At 44.7% G+C, this 16,614-nt stretch overlaps 1 protein-coding gene and 2 long non-coding RNA genes across 3 annotated transcripts in view; 1 reads left to right on the forward strand and 2 right to left on the reverse strand.

Moving 5' to 3' along the window:
• Nucleotides 1-7,868: 7,868 nt before the first annotated feature.
• Nucleotides 7,869-13,425, reverse strand: LOC144218200 (uncharacterized). The gene is made up of 3 exons (XR_013331080.1): nucleotides 13,331-13,425; nucleotides 9,983-10,096; nucleotides 7,869-8,676 (listed from the first exon to the last, which is right to left on the reverse strand). It is a non-coding gene; the product is annotated as an uncharacterized LOC144218200 (long non-coding RNA).
• Nucleotides 13,426-14,023: 598 nt separating this feature from the next.
• On the reverse strand, nucleotides 14,024-16,595 carry LOC144218199 (uncharacterized). Its single transcript, XR_013331079.1, has 3 exons — nucleotides 16,042-16,595; nucleotides 14,797-14,889; nucleotides 14,024-14,185 (listed from the first exon to the last, which is right to left on the reverse strand). It is a non-coding gene; the product is annotated as an uncharacterized LOC144218199 (long non-coding RNA).
• KDM2B (lysine demethylase 2B) overlaps nucleotides 16,324-16,614 on the forward strand; it is a 125,933-nt gene continuing 125,642 nt past the window's right edge. The window contains exon 1 of the mRNA XM_077748054.1: nucleotides 16,324-16,347. Coding sequence (XP_077604180.1) covers nucleotides 16,333-16,347 — 15 coding nt within the window. The 5' untranslated portion in view covers nucleotides 16,324-16,332. The remainder of the gene's footprint in view (nucleotides 16,348-16,614) is intronic.

Raw genomic sequence — 16,614 nt, forward strand, 5'->3', positions numbered from 1 at the left:
CCTTGTTCACTGCTATCTCCCCAGGGAGTGGCAAACAGTAGATCCTTGATAAATGCTTGTTGAATGGATGAATGGATGGATGAGGATCAGGACATCCAATTTGGTCTTTGGGCTTCCATGTCCAGGATTCAGGCTGAGGATGATGGAAGGTCAGACAGGCAGGAGGGTGCGGCATTTAATGAGTACTTCCTGGGTGCTAGTCCTTCCTTCATGCAATTCAACATTTATTGAATACCTGCTGTGCGGCGGGCCTTGTGCAAAGTATTTATTCATGCATTGTTTATTTAATTCAAAGAGCATTTATTGAGTGCCTACTGAATGCTAGGCAATGTACATTTATCAAACATTTATTGTATACCAGCTGTCTCAAATCAGTGCCTGGGTACACATTACTGTTCAGGAAATACCTGAATCAATGGATGTCCTCAAGGAGCCCCCAGTCTTCCTGCTAAAATGGCCTGTAAATAAATAACTCTAACATACAAAGATAAGGCAGTAATGTGGGTGTGTGGGTGTGTTCAGAGAGCAGAGGGGCCCTTATCAACTTGTACTGGCAGGTACCTTTCTCAGAGTCTTATCTTCTTACCTGGGAACCAGCTCTTTGAAGGCTGAATAGACTCTCCCCTCATTCACCTGCCAACCCATCCCCTGGGCACCCAGGAAGGACCTGGCCTGTAGCACATGCTCAGTCAGTGCCTGTTATCTGATTACATCTGATTACTGCTGCTTCCCCTACCGACAGTTGTTCCTTCATTCATACACCAGGCAAGATGGCAACAGCTGGGTCCTCACCCTGGTGCTGCTGGCCAGGAGCTGGGAGCCTTTGACCGGCTGCCCAACCTCCGCTTGGCTTGATTTTTCTAGCAATAAATGAGGGATTAGGTCCTCCTCCTTCAGTGCAACCCTTGACTGGAATTGTATGTAATCTATTCTTATAAAAATTCAGGCAATGCACAGAAACTGTTAAAGACTCAGCGCACCTTGATGGCTCTGTTGGTTAAGCTTCCCATTCTTGATTTTTGGCTCAGGCCATAATCTCACAGTTCATGAGTTTAAGCCTCAAGTACGGATCTGTGCTGACAACGTGGAGCCTGCTTGGGATTCCCTCTCCCTCTCTCTCTCCCTCTGGGTGTGTGCTGTCTCTGAAAATTAAAAAAAAAAGTTGATGAGATTCAAATGTTCACCGTAGTTATGGGGTTTTGCCTAATCTGAAACTTTCCTTCCTTCCTTCCTTCCCTTCTTTTTTAATTATGGTAAAATACATACAACATAAAATTACCATTTTAACTATTTCACTTTATTTATTTGTTTTTCAAAATGTATTTATTTATTTTGAGAGAGAGAGCACACGCGAGCAGGGGGAGGGCCAGAGAGAAAGGGGGACAGAGGATCTGAAGTGGGCTTCGTGCTAACAGTGGCGAGCCCGATGGGGGGTTTGAACTCACAAACTGTGACTTCATGACCTGAGCCAAAGTCCAATGCTCAACTGACTGAGTCACCCAGGCACCACCCCCTTTTCTTTATCTCTGCCCCTAACATGGGGCTCAATCTCATGACCCTGAGATCAAGAGTTCCGTGTTCCACTGACTGAGCCAGTCAGGTGCCCCCTTTAATTTTTAATTAATAAAAAAATTATCTCATTCATTATTTTTATTGGGGTCTTCTATTTAATGATCAGTTTGTTTAGAACATTTTACAAAGATAACTTTTGGGGTGCCTGGGTGGCTCAGTCGGTTAAGCATCCGACTTCGACTCAAGTCATGATCTCACGGATTGTGGGTTCGAGCCCCGCGTCAGTCTCTGTGCTGACAGCTAGATGAGAGCCTGGAGCCTGTTTTGGATTCTGTATCTCCCTCTCTCTGTGACCCTCCGCTGTTCACGCTGTCTGTCTCTCTCAGAAATTTAAAAAAAAAAATTTTTTTTAATTTAAAAAATTTTAAAAAAAGAACATTTTACAAAGATAACTTTAATAATATACCAGTTATTTTGATAAGAAATGGCAAATACTGAATGTGTCNTTTTGGAGATACTTACTGTCATGCAAAACAATAAAGACAGTGCCACTGTGAGCAAGTTTAATAATAAAGAATAATATTATGCAGTTCTGAGCTTTAAAAATAGGAAATAAACATACATATGGTTTAAAATGATATTATCATGAGCAACTTAAATTCATCACTTTTATAGAAGCATTATTCACAATAGTCAAAAGGTAGAAACAACTCAAATGTTAATTAGCAGATGAACGGAAAAACAAAATGTGCTATATACACACTATGGATTATTATGTAGCCTTAAAAAGGAAGGACATTTTTAAAAATGTTTACGTATTTATTTTGAGAGAACGAGCAGGGGAGGAGCAGAGAGAGAGAATCCCAAACAGGCTCTGTGCCGACAGCATGTGCTGACAGCCAATTTGGGGCTCAATCCCACGAACCATGAGATCATGACTTGAGCTGAAATCAAAAGTTGGACGCTTAATGACTGAGCCACCCAGGTGCCCCCCAAAAGAAGGAAATTCTACACAAGCTACAATATGATGAACACTGAAAATGTTATGCAAAATGAAATAGACCAGATACCAAAGGACAAATATGGTATTATTCCTCTTATAGGAAGTCCCTAGAGTAGACAAATTCATGGAGACAGAAATAGAATAGTGGATGCCAGGCACTGGCTGGAGAGGGAATTTTGGGGAGTTAGTTATTCAGTAGGTGTAGAGTTTCTGTTTGGGATTGTAATAGGCTGAATATGTTTTCCTAAAACTCATATGTTGAAACCCTGATCCCCAGTGTAATGGTGTTTGGAGGTGGAACCTTTGGGAGATGATTAGGTTTACATTTTAGAGGTCAGGAGAGTGGGGCCCTCTTGCTGGGATTAGTGTCCTTATAAGAGGAAGAGAGAGAAATCTCTCTCCACACAGGCTCCACGGAAAGGCATGTGAGCACACAGGGAAAAGGCGGCTCGCTACAAACCAAGAAGTGGGCTGTCACCCTTAGGATTGGGATTAGTGCCTTATAAAAGAGACCTTAGAGAGCTCCCCTCCCCCATGTGAGGTTACAGTGAGGAGACCATCTGTGAGGAAGACTGCCCCCATTGGACACCAAATCTGCTGGCAACTTGACCTTGAACTCCCAGCCTCTAGAACTGTAATAAATAAATGTCTGTTGTTTAAGCCACTCTGAGTATGTATTTTGTCAGAGTTGCCCAAGCTAACTAAGAGCAGGGTGAAGGAAAGATTCTAGAATTGGATGGTAGCGATGGTTACACAACAATATGAATGTGAATATACTTAATGCCACTGGAGCTGTACCTTAAAAATTATTTAAATGAAGTGGCACCTGGCTGGCTCGGTGGGTGGAGCAGGCAACTCTTGATCTCGGGGTTGTGGGTCTGAGCCCCACATAGGGTGTAGAGATTACTTAAAAATATAATCATTTGGGTGCATTGGTGGCTCAGTCGGTTGAGTGTCTGACTGAGGCTCAGGTCATGATCTCACAGTTTGTGGGTTCGAGCCCCACGTCGGGCTCTGTGCTGACAGCTCAGAGCCTGCAGCCTTCTTCGGATTCTGTGCCTCCCTTTCTCTTCCCCTGTCCTGCTCATGCTCTCTCTCTCAAAAACAAATAACATTAAAAAAACAAAACAAAACAACAACAACAAAAACACAGTAGCAACAAAACCCCCAACATCACCAGCATTTTCTCTGGAATTCTCCATGGCCCCATAACAATCTCCTCCTCCTAACTCCCCAGAAGCAACTAGTAGCCTCAACTTTGGATTTATCCGTTCTTATTCCATTGCTTTTTCACACGTGTTGTTTACACTGGCTTCTTTTTGAAAATAAATAAACTTTACCTTGTACCTTCTTCTGTGACTTGCCTTTCAACTCAACATCGTTTGGCTAGCATCCATGTGGACGCATGCAGCTATGCGTCTCTTCCACTGCTGTCCAGTGTTTGGTATTACACCACAGATGTCACAGGCTTCCTGAGCTCCTCTCAGCCTCCCATCTCAGGCAATCTCCCTTGGCCACCTCTTCCATCCTGACCATTACATGGTGACCGATTCTGTGTGGGCTCTGATCAACTAGACTCCATCTGGGGCTTCTCTTTGTGGTGGATGCGTGCAACACTGAGAGGCATCTGAAGTACTCACACATGGGTAATCTCCAAGTAGGGGCCATTTACACCCCGTGGGGCAAACGTTGGACCAGGAGCCAGCAGATAATTCTCTTCCCTTCTTCCGACCCCCAGTACTGTGCTAAGATGCTCTAGTAAATATGGCCACTCCTTGATACCCTCATGCTGACTCACCCTCTTTCCCTGCCTCACTGCCCCTTTTCTTCACTCTTGCTTCCTCAGGACTACATTCTCTGATAAGAAATACTATGCTGATTTTTGATTCAGACTGCTTTCTGAGAAACGCAAGGAAAACGTTCTGCAATTTGTCTCTTCTCCTGTTGATAAACATTTGGGTTGTTTCACTGTGTTTTTGGGACTGCATACAATGTGACTAGGGCTAACATCCTTGTTCATGCTTCCCAGTGTACTCATGGCTGTTTCTCTAGAATGTTCCTAGAGTTGGAATTACTGGATTATAGGTTGTACACTCTTTCAGCTTTACCATATATTGCCCAATTAATTTCCAAAGTGCCGACTTCTTTTGCCAGTTTATTTCACTCCTAGCCCCTGCCCTCATCTAGGCTTTTTTTCAGTTCCTTCAGTACGTGGCCTCCCCCATCACAAGGCCTTTATATCTGCTATTTTTTTCTGCTGAGAACACTTCCCCTGCCCTCAGCCTAGCCAGACTTCTTATTTCCACAGAGCTCAGCTCTTCGCTTAGAGCAGCTCCCTGACTTCCTCCTCAACCAAAGACCAGGTCAACCCCATCATCTCCAGGCCCACATTCTATATGGCAGAGCCTCCTATACCTCCCTGTTGTGATACACTTAGGTGCAATGTTCCAACTGCCAGTGTAGCTATGGGAACACAGCCTGTCAACTCTGCTAAGTTTCACTAGCCTGAAAGTGGTAGCCACCATGTTTGCTTGAGCTCATCACTCTATTTCCAGCACCCAATACTGTACCTGGCACATAGTAGGCCTTTCATTGGTATTATTATTATTCTAGTAGCTCTTCTATGTTCTCCCTCTATGAGAGTCCAGAATGTAATTTTTCCAGCATGTCTTAGTATGTCTACCGTGGGCCAAGATCATGACAATGTAAACACAATCTCTTTCCTTGAGGAGCTCACAGATCGAGGTGAATAAACATTATTTGAGCCTGCTAGACCCTGACATATTTCAGTGCTTAGCAATGGCTTAATTGACTTAGACATCACCTCTCGTCTGAGTATTACTATAACGAATAATGATGATCATTGTTCATTGAGCACTTAGTATATATCAGACACTCTACTAAATGCTTTACATTGCCATTTTATCCCATCTTCACATCCTACCAGGAAGGTACTATTATTACCTCCATTTTACAGATGAGAAAACTGAGCCTGACTTAGAAAAGCAAAGACACTTGTTCCAGATCACACAGCTAGAGTGCCAAACATCTTATCATGATGCTAAATTTCTCCCACCTCAATTATACCGCTCTCGGTTAGATTCCGGAGACTGAGTGCTTAAACTAGCGGTATCAATCATTATGGGGCACTGAGTGCTAATCACTTTGCATCTATCCATTCATTTATTCAACAAATATTTATTGAGACTCTCATGGGCCCAGTTCTATTTGACAGGTGTGGGGGTACAGAGGTGGACAGAAAAGATTAAAATTGCTGCTTTGTGGAGTTGGCATCCTAGTGGGGTGAGAAAAATAACAAATAAAATATGTACTATGATAGATGGTGATCAGTGCTACAGATAAAATGAAAGCAGAAAAAGGAACTATGGAGTGTGATGACTGGGGTTTCTGTGGTTTCATTTCATTCTCCCAAACATCTATTATTTTCCCATTGTAGAAGTGATAATGAGATTAAGAGGGGTGAAGTCACTTACCCACTGGCACACAGTTTATAGGCTAAGAAGTCAGGACCCCGGAAAGGATGATTATCTTATTCTTTGCTGTGCCTCTATTGCGTGCCTAGGATTGTGGTATAACAAAAGAAGCCTCAAACTTTCTTCTTTTTTTTATTTTTTTTAAATGTTTTATTTATTTCTAGGAGAGAGAGAGAGAGAGACAGCGTGAGCAGGGGAGGGTCAGAGAGAGAGGGAGTCACAGACTGAAACAGGCTCCAGGCTCCGAGCTGGCAGTCAGCACAGGGCCCGACGCGGGACTCGAACCCACGAACCGCGAGATCATCACCTAAGCGAAAGTCGGACGCTTAACCGACTAAGCCACCCAGGCGCCCCACCTCAAACTTTCTTCTAAGAGTTTAAATTGATCCAGGTGAGTGGAGTATTCACTAAACTGCTAAAGGGTCCTTGCCACGCCCAGGGCAGACATTAAGAGTGATCTCCTGTGGGTGATGTGGATGCAGGGTCTGAATGAAGTCAAGGCTCAGGCTGACGAATGGATTCCAGAGATCAGGAGCAAAGTGTAAGGCTGTCTAGGTCATTTTGGGGCTGCTGTTGACCCAGTAGCACTACCAGCCCCAGCCCTGCCCCCACAGCCGGCCCTGTGCCACGCCCCCTTCCGCCCAGGGTCTCCAGACTACAGGCCATCAAGCTGAGAGAACAAGTGGCTAGTGACTAGTGATAAAACCCCTGCATCGCCCTGGGGAAGCCTGCTTGAGTGCAAAGAGTGGCTTTCCCTCTCCCCGCCCAACATTACCAGCTCCAGGGGCCTCTCAGAGGAGGGGGTCTGCAGGCCTCAGCTGCCGGTGAGGACAGCTGGTTCCCTGGCCCCCAACCCCCCTCCCCTCCCACCCTGTGGCCCCGCGACTCAATTTCTGCCCAGCAGATCTCATGAAGTGGCCGGGCAGTCTGTAATAGAGTGGAGGAGAGCCTGGGCTTTGGAGCTAGAAGGGTGTAGAGCACCACCTCACCAGGCACACCGCCTTGTCTATTACACTTTGAGAGAACCACTTAGAACTTTGCATCTTCTTCAAAGAGGTACAGTTTAAGATTTAGTTAAGCTGAAAATAGACATTTTACAACCAAGTTCTAGGGGCTGAGGATAAGCAGTGGACTAAGGCCAAGGTCAGTCTCCTCAGAGACTTTTTTTTATTTTTAAATTTTTCTTTCTTTTTTTATATACCTATTTATGTAAGCTCTAAGCCCAACGTGGGGCTGGAACCCAGGTCCCTGAGATCAAGAGTCCTATGTTCTACTGAGCCAGCCAGGCACTCTAGGGACTTTTCCTTTATCTATCTATCTATCTTTTTTTAAAAATATTTTTTATTTTTATTTATTTTTAGGAGAGAGAGGGACAGCGTGAGCAGGGGAGGGTCAGAGAGAGAGGGAGACACAGACTCCGAAATAGGCTCCAGGCTCTGAGCTGGCAGTCAGCACAGAGCCCGACATGGGGCTCGAACCCACGAACCGCGAGATCATGACCTAAGCGAAAGTCGGACGCTTAACCAACTAAGCCACCCAGGCGTCCCTCTATCTATCTATCTTAACGTTTATTATTTTTGAGAGAGAGAGATGAAACAAGAGCATAAGCGGGGGAGGGGCAGAGAAAGGAGCCCAGAATCAAAAGCGGGCTCCTGGCTCTGAGCTGTCAGCACAAAGCAAGCCCCATGCGGGCTTGAACTCACCAGTGAACCTCAGAGATGGTGATGAGATTATGACCTGCGCCAAACTCAGAAGCTTAACGCACTGAGCCACCCAGAGGCCCCGGGCCTTTTCCTTTAAAAGAGAGAGTCAGACAATAGACTGTTCACACATGAGTATTTTATTGTAGTTATCACAAGTATTCTGAATGTTAAGAGCTTTGTGCTAGGGTAAGCTGGGCAAACTTACCTGACTCTCACTTTGCAAGGGGAGGTCTCAGAGATTTCTCTTGGGTTTGGGGTAAGAGCCAAGTGTCTATTCCATTCAAGAGCATCCTAGCCTCACCAGGGTGGAAGGCCTGCCTGTGCCATGAAGAGGTGCTATGGGAGAAGAGTAGGCTCTCCTATAAAGGCTGATCTGTGGAGGAACCTAGGAGGTACTCAGTAAGTAGTTGGTGAATTAATGAAGTGCATTTCAAGGAGGGGTAAAAAGCCACTGACTCCATTTGCAAAGGATGTTGTAATATGGCTTACGAGGACAGGAGAAAATCTCAGTACTGTTATTCCTAGATTTCTAGAAGGGTGAGGAATTCGGGGACTAAAGGAGGCACAGTGGGGGTGCTGGACTTCCATTAGACAGGTACTTTTTCTTTTTTTTAAGTAGGCTCCACACCCAACGTAGGACTTCAGCTCACCACCCCAAGATCAAGAGTTACATGCTCTCCTGACTGAGTCAGCCCGGTGCGCTTTGACATGTGCTTTCAGTGTAGGCGCTAGCGCTGTGCTTGGCAGGAGACACATCCATGAGGGAGGCAGCCAGGGTCCCTACACCCCTAGGCCTCCCAGTCTGCTGACGGCATAGGCAACACTAAGATCAGGTGATGAGCATTATGAGGGGGGCAGGAGAGAGAAGATATCAAAGGTGGTTCCAAGAAGATAAGTAGGGCTATGGAGAGGATGGCTGGCAGGAGAGGCTGCTCCTGGCGCAGGGGTCAGCAAATGCAAAGGTCTGGAGGAGAGAAAGCAGGTTTATTAAAAGAACTCAAAACAGTTGAGCGCGTTCAGACTTTGAAGGCCTGCTGGGGAGAGAAGGTCGACTTCATTTTAACGAAGACATGACATGACCACCCTGTTGTAGAACACTCGTTCATTTAATCCTATAACTCTTATTTGTTTGATATTATGACCCCCATTTTACAGATGTGATAACTGAGGCTCAGTCTGGGCATCTTGTCTGAGGTCATATTGCTCACCTGATTTGGGAATTTAGAATGTCCCTTTATGTAAATGCTTTTATTCTTTGCAGTTCCTTTTTACCTGAGGTAATGCATGTATGTAAAAGCTTTTTTTGGGTAACAGACCCATGTCCACATAAGGCATTATTATTCCTCTTGCAGGGCTTTTGGCTCTATCCAGTTCAGCCTGCAGCATTCAGGGAGCCCAGGAAGGGGCAGTAATGAAAGCCAGAAGGTCCAATGGCCTCTCTTAAAATTCCCCAGCCTCTATTCTGGTTCCCTCTCTGGGGGCACCTCCAGATATTATCTTCTGCTAAATAGAGAGTTTGATTCTCAGAAGTTCCAAGACGTGGGAGGTTAAAAAAAAAAATCGGCAGCATCAACAACTACAAAAACCCCTGCAGCAGCCTGCGCACAAAGAGTTTGAATTTTGAACAAAGGACAGGGTGAGACCCGAAAGTAAATGCTGACACATCCTCTCTCCAGCTGTGAACTGGGGGGTCTGAGGGCTGCTGCAAAGGTCATCGGTCTCTACATCTTTGGGGCAGGAAATGCAATTCAATCCTCTCAGTGACTGATTGCTCTGCAAGATTAATGGAATTGGCTCCAACACTGGGCTCTGTTCTGACAGCACAAAAAGTGAATCGGACTTCTCCCCTCCCCTCCCCTCTCACTAAGCAAGGTCAGCTGATTCCTCATTTTAAAGGTTCAAAACTTTTCTCCAGGAAATTTGTCCCGGGGTGTTCCTTTGTGGGGCGGAACTCTACCTGCTGGGGTGAAATCCACAACGACACTTGAAGGTCTGGGGGATCTTTTTAGGCTTTTCATCTGTCCCCACTTAATCTTTCAAAATAAAATTGATGTTAAGGGCAAGATCGTCCCTGAAATGGTTAACTGCCAGCCCTGCAGTCCGGCCCCCAGGGATTGACAACCAATGATAATTTAGCATGATGAAGTAATGCTTGGACTTTGATTTCCATTGGTTAATACACTTGTCCATCAATCCAAAGATGCAAGTTTTGAAAGTCTCTTCGAACTTTTAGGACTCGCCTCCTGGAGTTAACCCCTTAATTAACTCACCTGTTATTTCCAAGTTGTAGAACTCTCGACACAGTCTTCCCCAAATGCCCAAAGCCTGACACTCAGGCTGTTTGTAAGCTGCTCTTTCTAAGTGATACTTCAATCGACATGGGACTGGTGGGGGAAAAAAAAGAAAAAAAAAGAAAAAATGTCTTTGGGAATTCCAATCACTTGAACAGAGAAAGCATGGTATGCTGTTCCCCAAAATATTTATTAAATTGCAAAAGTAATACAAAATATGACAAAAACCTAGGACTTGGCAAAGCTAGGAAGTGGATACACAAGTCCTTGTTATATTTGGTATATTTACTTTCTATGCCTTTATGTTTGAAATATTTGATAAATATAAAAGGGCAAATAATATATGATGGTCTCCATAGAACTCCCTCAACGTTTTCTCCCTCCTCAGAAGTGATCAAACTTAATGGCTTGCTGCTCCATGCAAGCTCTTCCTTCTTCTTTTTTAACTTAAATGGGATCATAGCATATATGATATCCTGATTTAAAAAATTTTTTTTTAATGTTTTATTTCTGAGAGAGAGAGAGAGAGAGAGCGCGTGAGCAGGGGAGGGTCAGAGAGAGAGGGAGACACAGAATCTGAAACAGGCTCCAGGCTCTGAGCTGGCAGTCAGAACAGAGCCCGACGCGGGGCTCGAACCCACGAACCATGAAATCATGACCTGAGCTGAAGTCGGCCGCTTAACCGACTGAGCCACCCAGGTGCCCCGATATCCTGATTTTTTTTTTGTTTCTTAACCAATCTTGAACATTTTCTGAATCATGACATTCAGACTTACCTCATCCTTACATAATATTTTAGAATGATGCAGTTCTACAGATAATATATGGAAAGATCCCCAAGATAATATTAAGTGCAAAATGGAAGAAAGAGGACAATGGGTAATATTTATGTGAAATAATAATAATAGAAAATATATATAGAAGTGTGTAAATGTATAAACTATTTCTGATAGGACACACAAGAGACATGCTAGCAAGTTTTCTGGGGATGGGAGTGTGGACAGGAGAAACTAGGGGGGATGTGTGGGGACGGGGGAGAAAGAACTAAAGCCATTTTTTAAAAAAGATTTTATTTTTAAGTAACCTCTACACCCAACATGGGGCTCGAATTCATAACCCTGGGATCAAGAGTCGCATGTTCTACCCACACAGCCAGCCAGATGCTCTTAGACTTGAAGCAATTTTAAAACAATTCTTATTTATTTTTTATTAAAAATTGTTTTGAATGTTTATTTTTGAGAGAGAGAGAAAGAAACAGTGTGAGAGTGTGAGGGGCAGAGACAGAGGGAGACACAGAATCCGAAGCAGACTCCAGGCTCTGAGCCAACAGCTCAGATGCAGGGCTTGAACCCACAAACTGCAAGACCCTGACCTGAGCTGAATTCAGATGCTTAACCAAGTGAGCCACCCAGGCTCCCCAAGACAATTTTTAGATTGTGGAATATTTCATAAGTACAATTTTATTTGTAAAATTTTAAAGAATTACACTCAGGTGCCCACCATCCAGATTAAGAAACAGAAAATCACCAGCACTTCTCCCTGTTCAGAGTCGAGTCTCTTCCTGCATTTTGTGTTAATCATTCATTTGCTTTTATTTATACCTTACTGCTTATGAATATATACCTAAACAATACTTATTTGAACTTTATTGTCTTTAAAAATTTTTTTTTAATGTTTTATTTATTTCTGAGAGACAGAGACAGCGTGAGCAGGGGAGGGTCAGAGAGAGAGGGAGATACAGAATCCGAAGCAGGCTCCAGGCTCTGAGCTGTCAGCACAGAGCCCGATGCAGGGCTTGAACCCACGAACCGCGAGATCATGACCTGAGCCGAAGATGGACGCCCAACTGACTGAGCCACCCAGGCGCCCCTGAACTTTATTGTCTTAAAAGATGAATAAAATTAAATTCCTGGGGCGCCTGGGGGCTCAGTCGGTTAAGTGTCCAACTCTTGATTTCGGCTCAGATCATGATCTCATGGTTTGTGCGACTGAGCCCCATGTTGGGCTCTGCCCTAACAGTGCAGAGCCTGCTTGAAATTTTCTCTCTCCTTTTCTCTCAAAATAAGTAATAAACTTAAAAAAAAAATAAAATGAAAGTCCTGTCTGAGTATGATACATACTACAACATAGAAAATGAAATTGAGTCTGTAAGATCTCAAATCAGGCCACTCTAAATGCATATGTGTTATAAATGTCACACTGTACCAAACAATACATTTTCTTCTCTTTTCCAGGTTCTTTTCCCCATTTTTTGATTCTAAATCTTTTTTTTATAATGTTTTTTATTTATTTCTGAGAGAGAGAGAGAGACAGCGTGAGCAGGGGAGGGTCAGAGAGAGAGGGAGATGCAGAGTCTGAAACAGGCTCCAGGCTCCGAGCTAGCTGTCAGCACAGAGCCCGACGCAGGGCTTGAACACACGAACCCTGAGATCATGACCTGAGCGGAAGTTGGATGCTTAACCGATTGAACCACCCAGGTGCCCTCCCCCCATTTTTACATTTTATTTATTTCCGAATAAAATCCTGTATATACGAAAGAATAAACGCAGATATAGGTTTGTTCCCTTTGGTTGATGTAAGTGGTCAGCACAATTTTAGTCTAACTATTCCACACCTTGTTCTGTTTTGTGTTCAGGATGTCATGAAATCCTCCTACATCAGTATATGTAGAACTACTTTGTTCTTTGTGTTTTGATAACGTTTCATTGCACAAATGGTCCAAGAATTATTTAATCAGCTCCCTAACTTTTAGATCATACTCAGCCTTTTTCTTTTTTAATTTTTTTAATGTTTATTTTTGAGAGAGAGACAGAGACAGAGAGATAGAGAGCACAAGTGGACGAGGGGCAGAGAGAGAGGGAGACACAGAATCTCAAGCAGGCTCCAGGCTCTGAGCTGTCAGTAGAGAGCCGGACTGTGGGCTCAAACTCAGGAGCTGTGGGATCATGACCTGTGGGATCATGACCTGAGCAGAAGTTGGATGCTTAACCTACTGAGCCACCCAGGCGCCCCCATATTCAGTCTTTTTCTGTTGCAAACAGGGCTACAATGGATTGCATCTTTGTGTTTGTTTGTATCAGCATGATATATATCAGGAAGTGGTTACCCATTTCTAAGGCTTCCTGCCCCATCACCAATTACCTGTCCTTGAGAAGTTTATTTGTCAGATCTGGGAAGGTGGGATCAATCTTCTACCCAACTGGCATCCCCAGGTGCCTACAGTGGCTTGCTCCTGGCAGGCACCCAGAGTGAGTGGTTGAAGGGCTAACACTCCAAACATTTACATTGTACCAGATGGCCCCTTCTAGGAAACCTTTGCAGACATACCTTGTCCCCTTCCTCCACCTCATCATTCCAATGCCTCATTTTCTCAGGGTCCCTTCGTTCATTCCACAAATATCTCCAGAAGGTTGATTATGGAGACCTGGTGCCAAATCAGACTGTGAGGTATATATGGCTTGGTAGGTGAGTTAAGACAAATTCTGGAAAACACTGTAAGGTTGCACAATCCCATAACAGTAGACACTAGCTACATACAGCTATTTACATCTTAATTAAAGTTAAAAAGATTTTGGGGCACCTGGGTGGCTTAGTCGGTTAAGCGTCCGACTTTCGCTTAGGTCATGATCTCGCGGTTCGTGGGTTCGAGCCCCGCGTCGGGCNATTTCAAGCGCTCAATAGCCACATGTGGTTAGAGGCTGCTGTATTGGACAGCACAGACATAGAATATTTCAATGACCATGTCCTAGGGGACAGCCCTACTGGGAGATACAGTGAACGGTAAAGGCTGTGAGCCCTGGATTCCTACAAGCCCTGGGTGCCAATCTTGTCTCTGCTATTTTACAGCTGTAAAATTTGGGCAAGTAACGAAATAAAGGTGGGGAATTCTAGACCCTCTCTCATTAGGGTTTAGATGAGGATTCAAAGAAATAGCAACTGTGAGTAGCTTTGCTTAAAGACATAGTAAGCACTCAAAAATCAGGAGTTCTTATACAATTATTTATGAGTATGAAAACAGCTTCAGTTTCTAACAGTTTGAAAGTCTTGGATTCTAGATTCTGGGGATTCCTAATTCCCTTTAGAGTCATCTGTCCACTCCGTGTGCAGCCTGGAGTAGGTGTACAATCAGAGCTGGTTCTTCTATATTCCCTCTGTCTTAAAGCACAGAGCTGCTCAATCAACCTTTGATAAATGAAGAAATGAATGAATGAGGGCAACAGAGCCAGGATTTGACTCGGTCTTTTGTAAGAATGAGAAGGAGGGTCCAGGAAGTCATTATCACTAAGTTTCAAATGCAACTGGCCTGGTCTTTTTTTTCCTGCAGGAAAAAGTACTTCTCTTGGAGAAGAACCTTAATCTTCCCTTCCCTCTCTCACCTACTGCTGGCTCCTCTGGGACAATTAGCCAACACCAGGAGCTCAAGGGTCTTGGCCCTTCCCCCTTTGGCCCAAAATAACCTCCTCCCCCACTTTGAGCAAATGCCTGGAATTCTTTCAAGGGGAGGACAAAGCCTTTCATCTGCCAATTACTGATAAAGGGAAAATGCAAATATGCTGGGGAAGGTGATCCATCAAGGACCCAACATTTATTGAGTGACCACTTAGGACCAGGCAGCAGGGTAGGCTTTCTGGGGGAGTCCAAGGGGGAACAAACCCCTGGCTGGCCCATTCTTCTTTCTGGTCTGTAGTTTCCTCATGGTTTGTAAAGGGAAGGGATTAAATTAGGTGACTACTCAACCCCTTTCCACTCTGACAGGCCAGGAACTCCCCATTGGGGTGATATATGGACTTAACTGTTTTTGCACCGAGGTGCCTGCCATCGGATCTTTTCCTGACACCAGCCTTTGGGGACACCATGAGGCCACATGGGGAGAGAGAGAAGGGTATCTGGGAGGAAAAGAGAGTTAGGATCAAGCATTCTATTTCGTTTTTACCTTATTGCACTTAACTTCCTTTTCTTGACCCTCCTTTGAACATGTTCATTTAATTATGTGGGAGCAGGGAAGGTAGTCAATATCTAAAAAAGCATGGGAGGGCGGAACCAGGCTCCAGTTTGAGCCCCGCTAACTATACTTACAAGTTTGTGAACTTGGGTGAGTGGTTTTGCCTTTCTGAGACTCAGTTTCCTCTTTGTAATGTGAGGAGTAATAAGACTATTACCCTGCAAGGGGTCTTGTGTGAGAGAGAGGCAGATAAATTGGTTCCTGGTTCTTGACAGGGGTTGAAAGCTAAACCCTTCTCACTCACACTGAGCTAAACTGGGCGATTTCAGTTTGGAAACTAATTTTGATATTTGCCATCTAGTGGACTAGGCTTCAAACAAACTTCAAAGAGCAGTTTTTGGGAGTGGATTAGAAAAGAATACAGAAAGCTAGGACAGGAAACTTTAAGGTGAGTGAGGGGGAAGCTGTCTCTTAGGGTGACCAAGCCAGGGCTGATAGTTCACATCTGATCTCTGACGGGGAAGCCACTTCCTCTCCACACCTCTCTGTGTGAATGGAGTGTTGACTGACTAGGTACCCTATGAGGGCAGAGGAATCATCCAGATTGATAATTTCTCTGAGCCTCAGTTTCTCAAAATTACCTGCTCCAGTTATCCTAAAGGGCTAATGGCAGAAATAAAAATATGGGAGTGGTTTTTTTTTTTTTTTTTTTTGGCAAAACTTGCTCTGAGTATCTGTAATGTTCCTTTATTGTAGCCCTGGTGCCATGTGGTCATCTCCTCCTGACCGTTACCCCAAAGATCAGGCCTAGTTGGGCTAGAGCAATGTGTACGGCCAGCTTTTCTCATCATCATCAAAGGCTACCTGACTGTTGTTCATAATGGAATTACAGGACAGCATATTTAGGATTCCAGATTTGGGGGTGGTGGCCATGGCCAACCAGGTATATTGACAGAAAGCAGGAGAGTGCCAATACCTCTGCCAAAAATTCCTAAAGGATTAATCAAGGGGCACCCAAAGTTCCCCGCGTCCCACCCCAGAGCGCTTTGCACCTTTCCACCGACTTTTCTCTTATAAATGGCCAATGAGGGCTTACCCTTCGCCTGCTTGCCAGCTGCGTTAGGAGGCGCCAGATCCGATTCTCTCGGTATTTTACTCCTGAGCATCTATTTCCTTCTCTTGGCGAGCGCAGGGACCTTTAAAAACTGTCCAACTTGTGTTCCAGGGCTCGTCGCCTAGTAAAGGACTCCACAGACGCGGGCAGGATGAATGAATGAAAGGCAACGTCTTCCGGTCAGCTCGGGTCTGAAAAGGCTCTGGTCTGGCTGTATTTCCTGTACCTGCGTGTGTGTGGGTCCATATCTTTGAGTCCGGGAGTTTAAAAGTTATGCAGTCCGTACAGGTATGGAGCTGCGCTAATTTCTTCGTGAGCCCCCAAAATGCCTCCTCCATATGGCAGGTCCGCATGTGGGGGTCTGGAGAGGATCTCCACCTCCCCCCTTCCCCCCAAAACAAAACATGCAGCAGAAAAAACAATTATATATACAAAGCGCTTTGAATTTGGGTCAGCCACGTAGGTAGTGGGGTGGGGTGGATGAAGGAAGAGGAAGAGGGGTGGCCCGTGGGGGCCGTGAGCAATGGGGGCAGGGATTGAGGTGGGGGGTGGTTT

The sequence above is a fragment of the Crocuta crocuta genome, unplaced genomic scaffold (assembly GCF_008692635.1).
Source record: "Crocuta crocuta isolate KB4526 unplaced genomic scaffold, BGI_CrCroc_1.0 scaffold29, whole genome shotgun sequence".
NCBI classification, from domain to species: domain Eukaryota; kingdom Metazoa; phylum Chordata; class Mammalia; order Carnivora; family Hyaenidae; genus Crocuta; species Crocuta crocuta.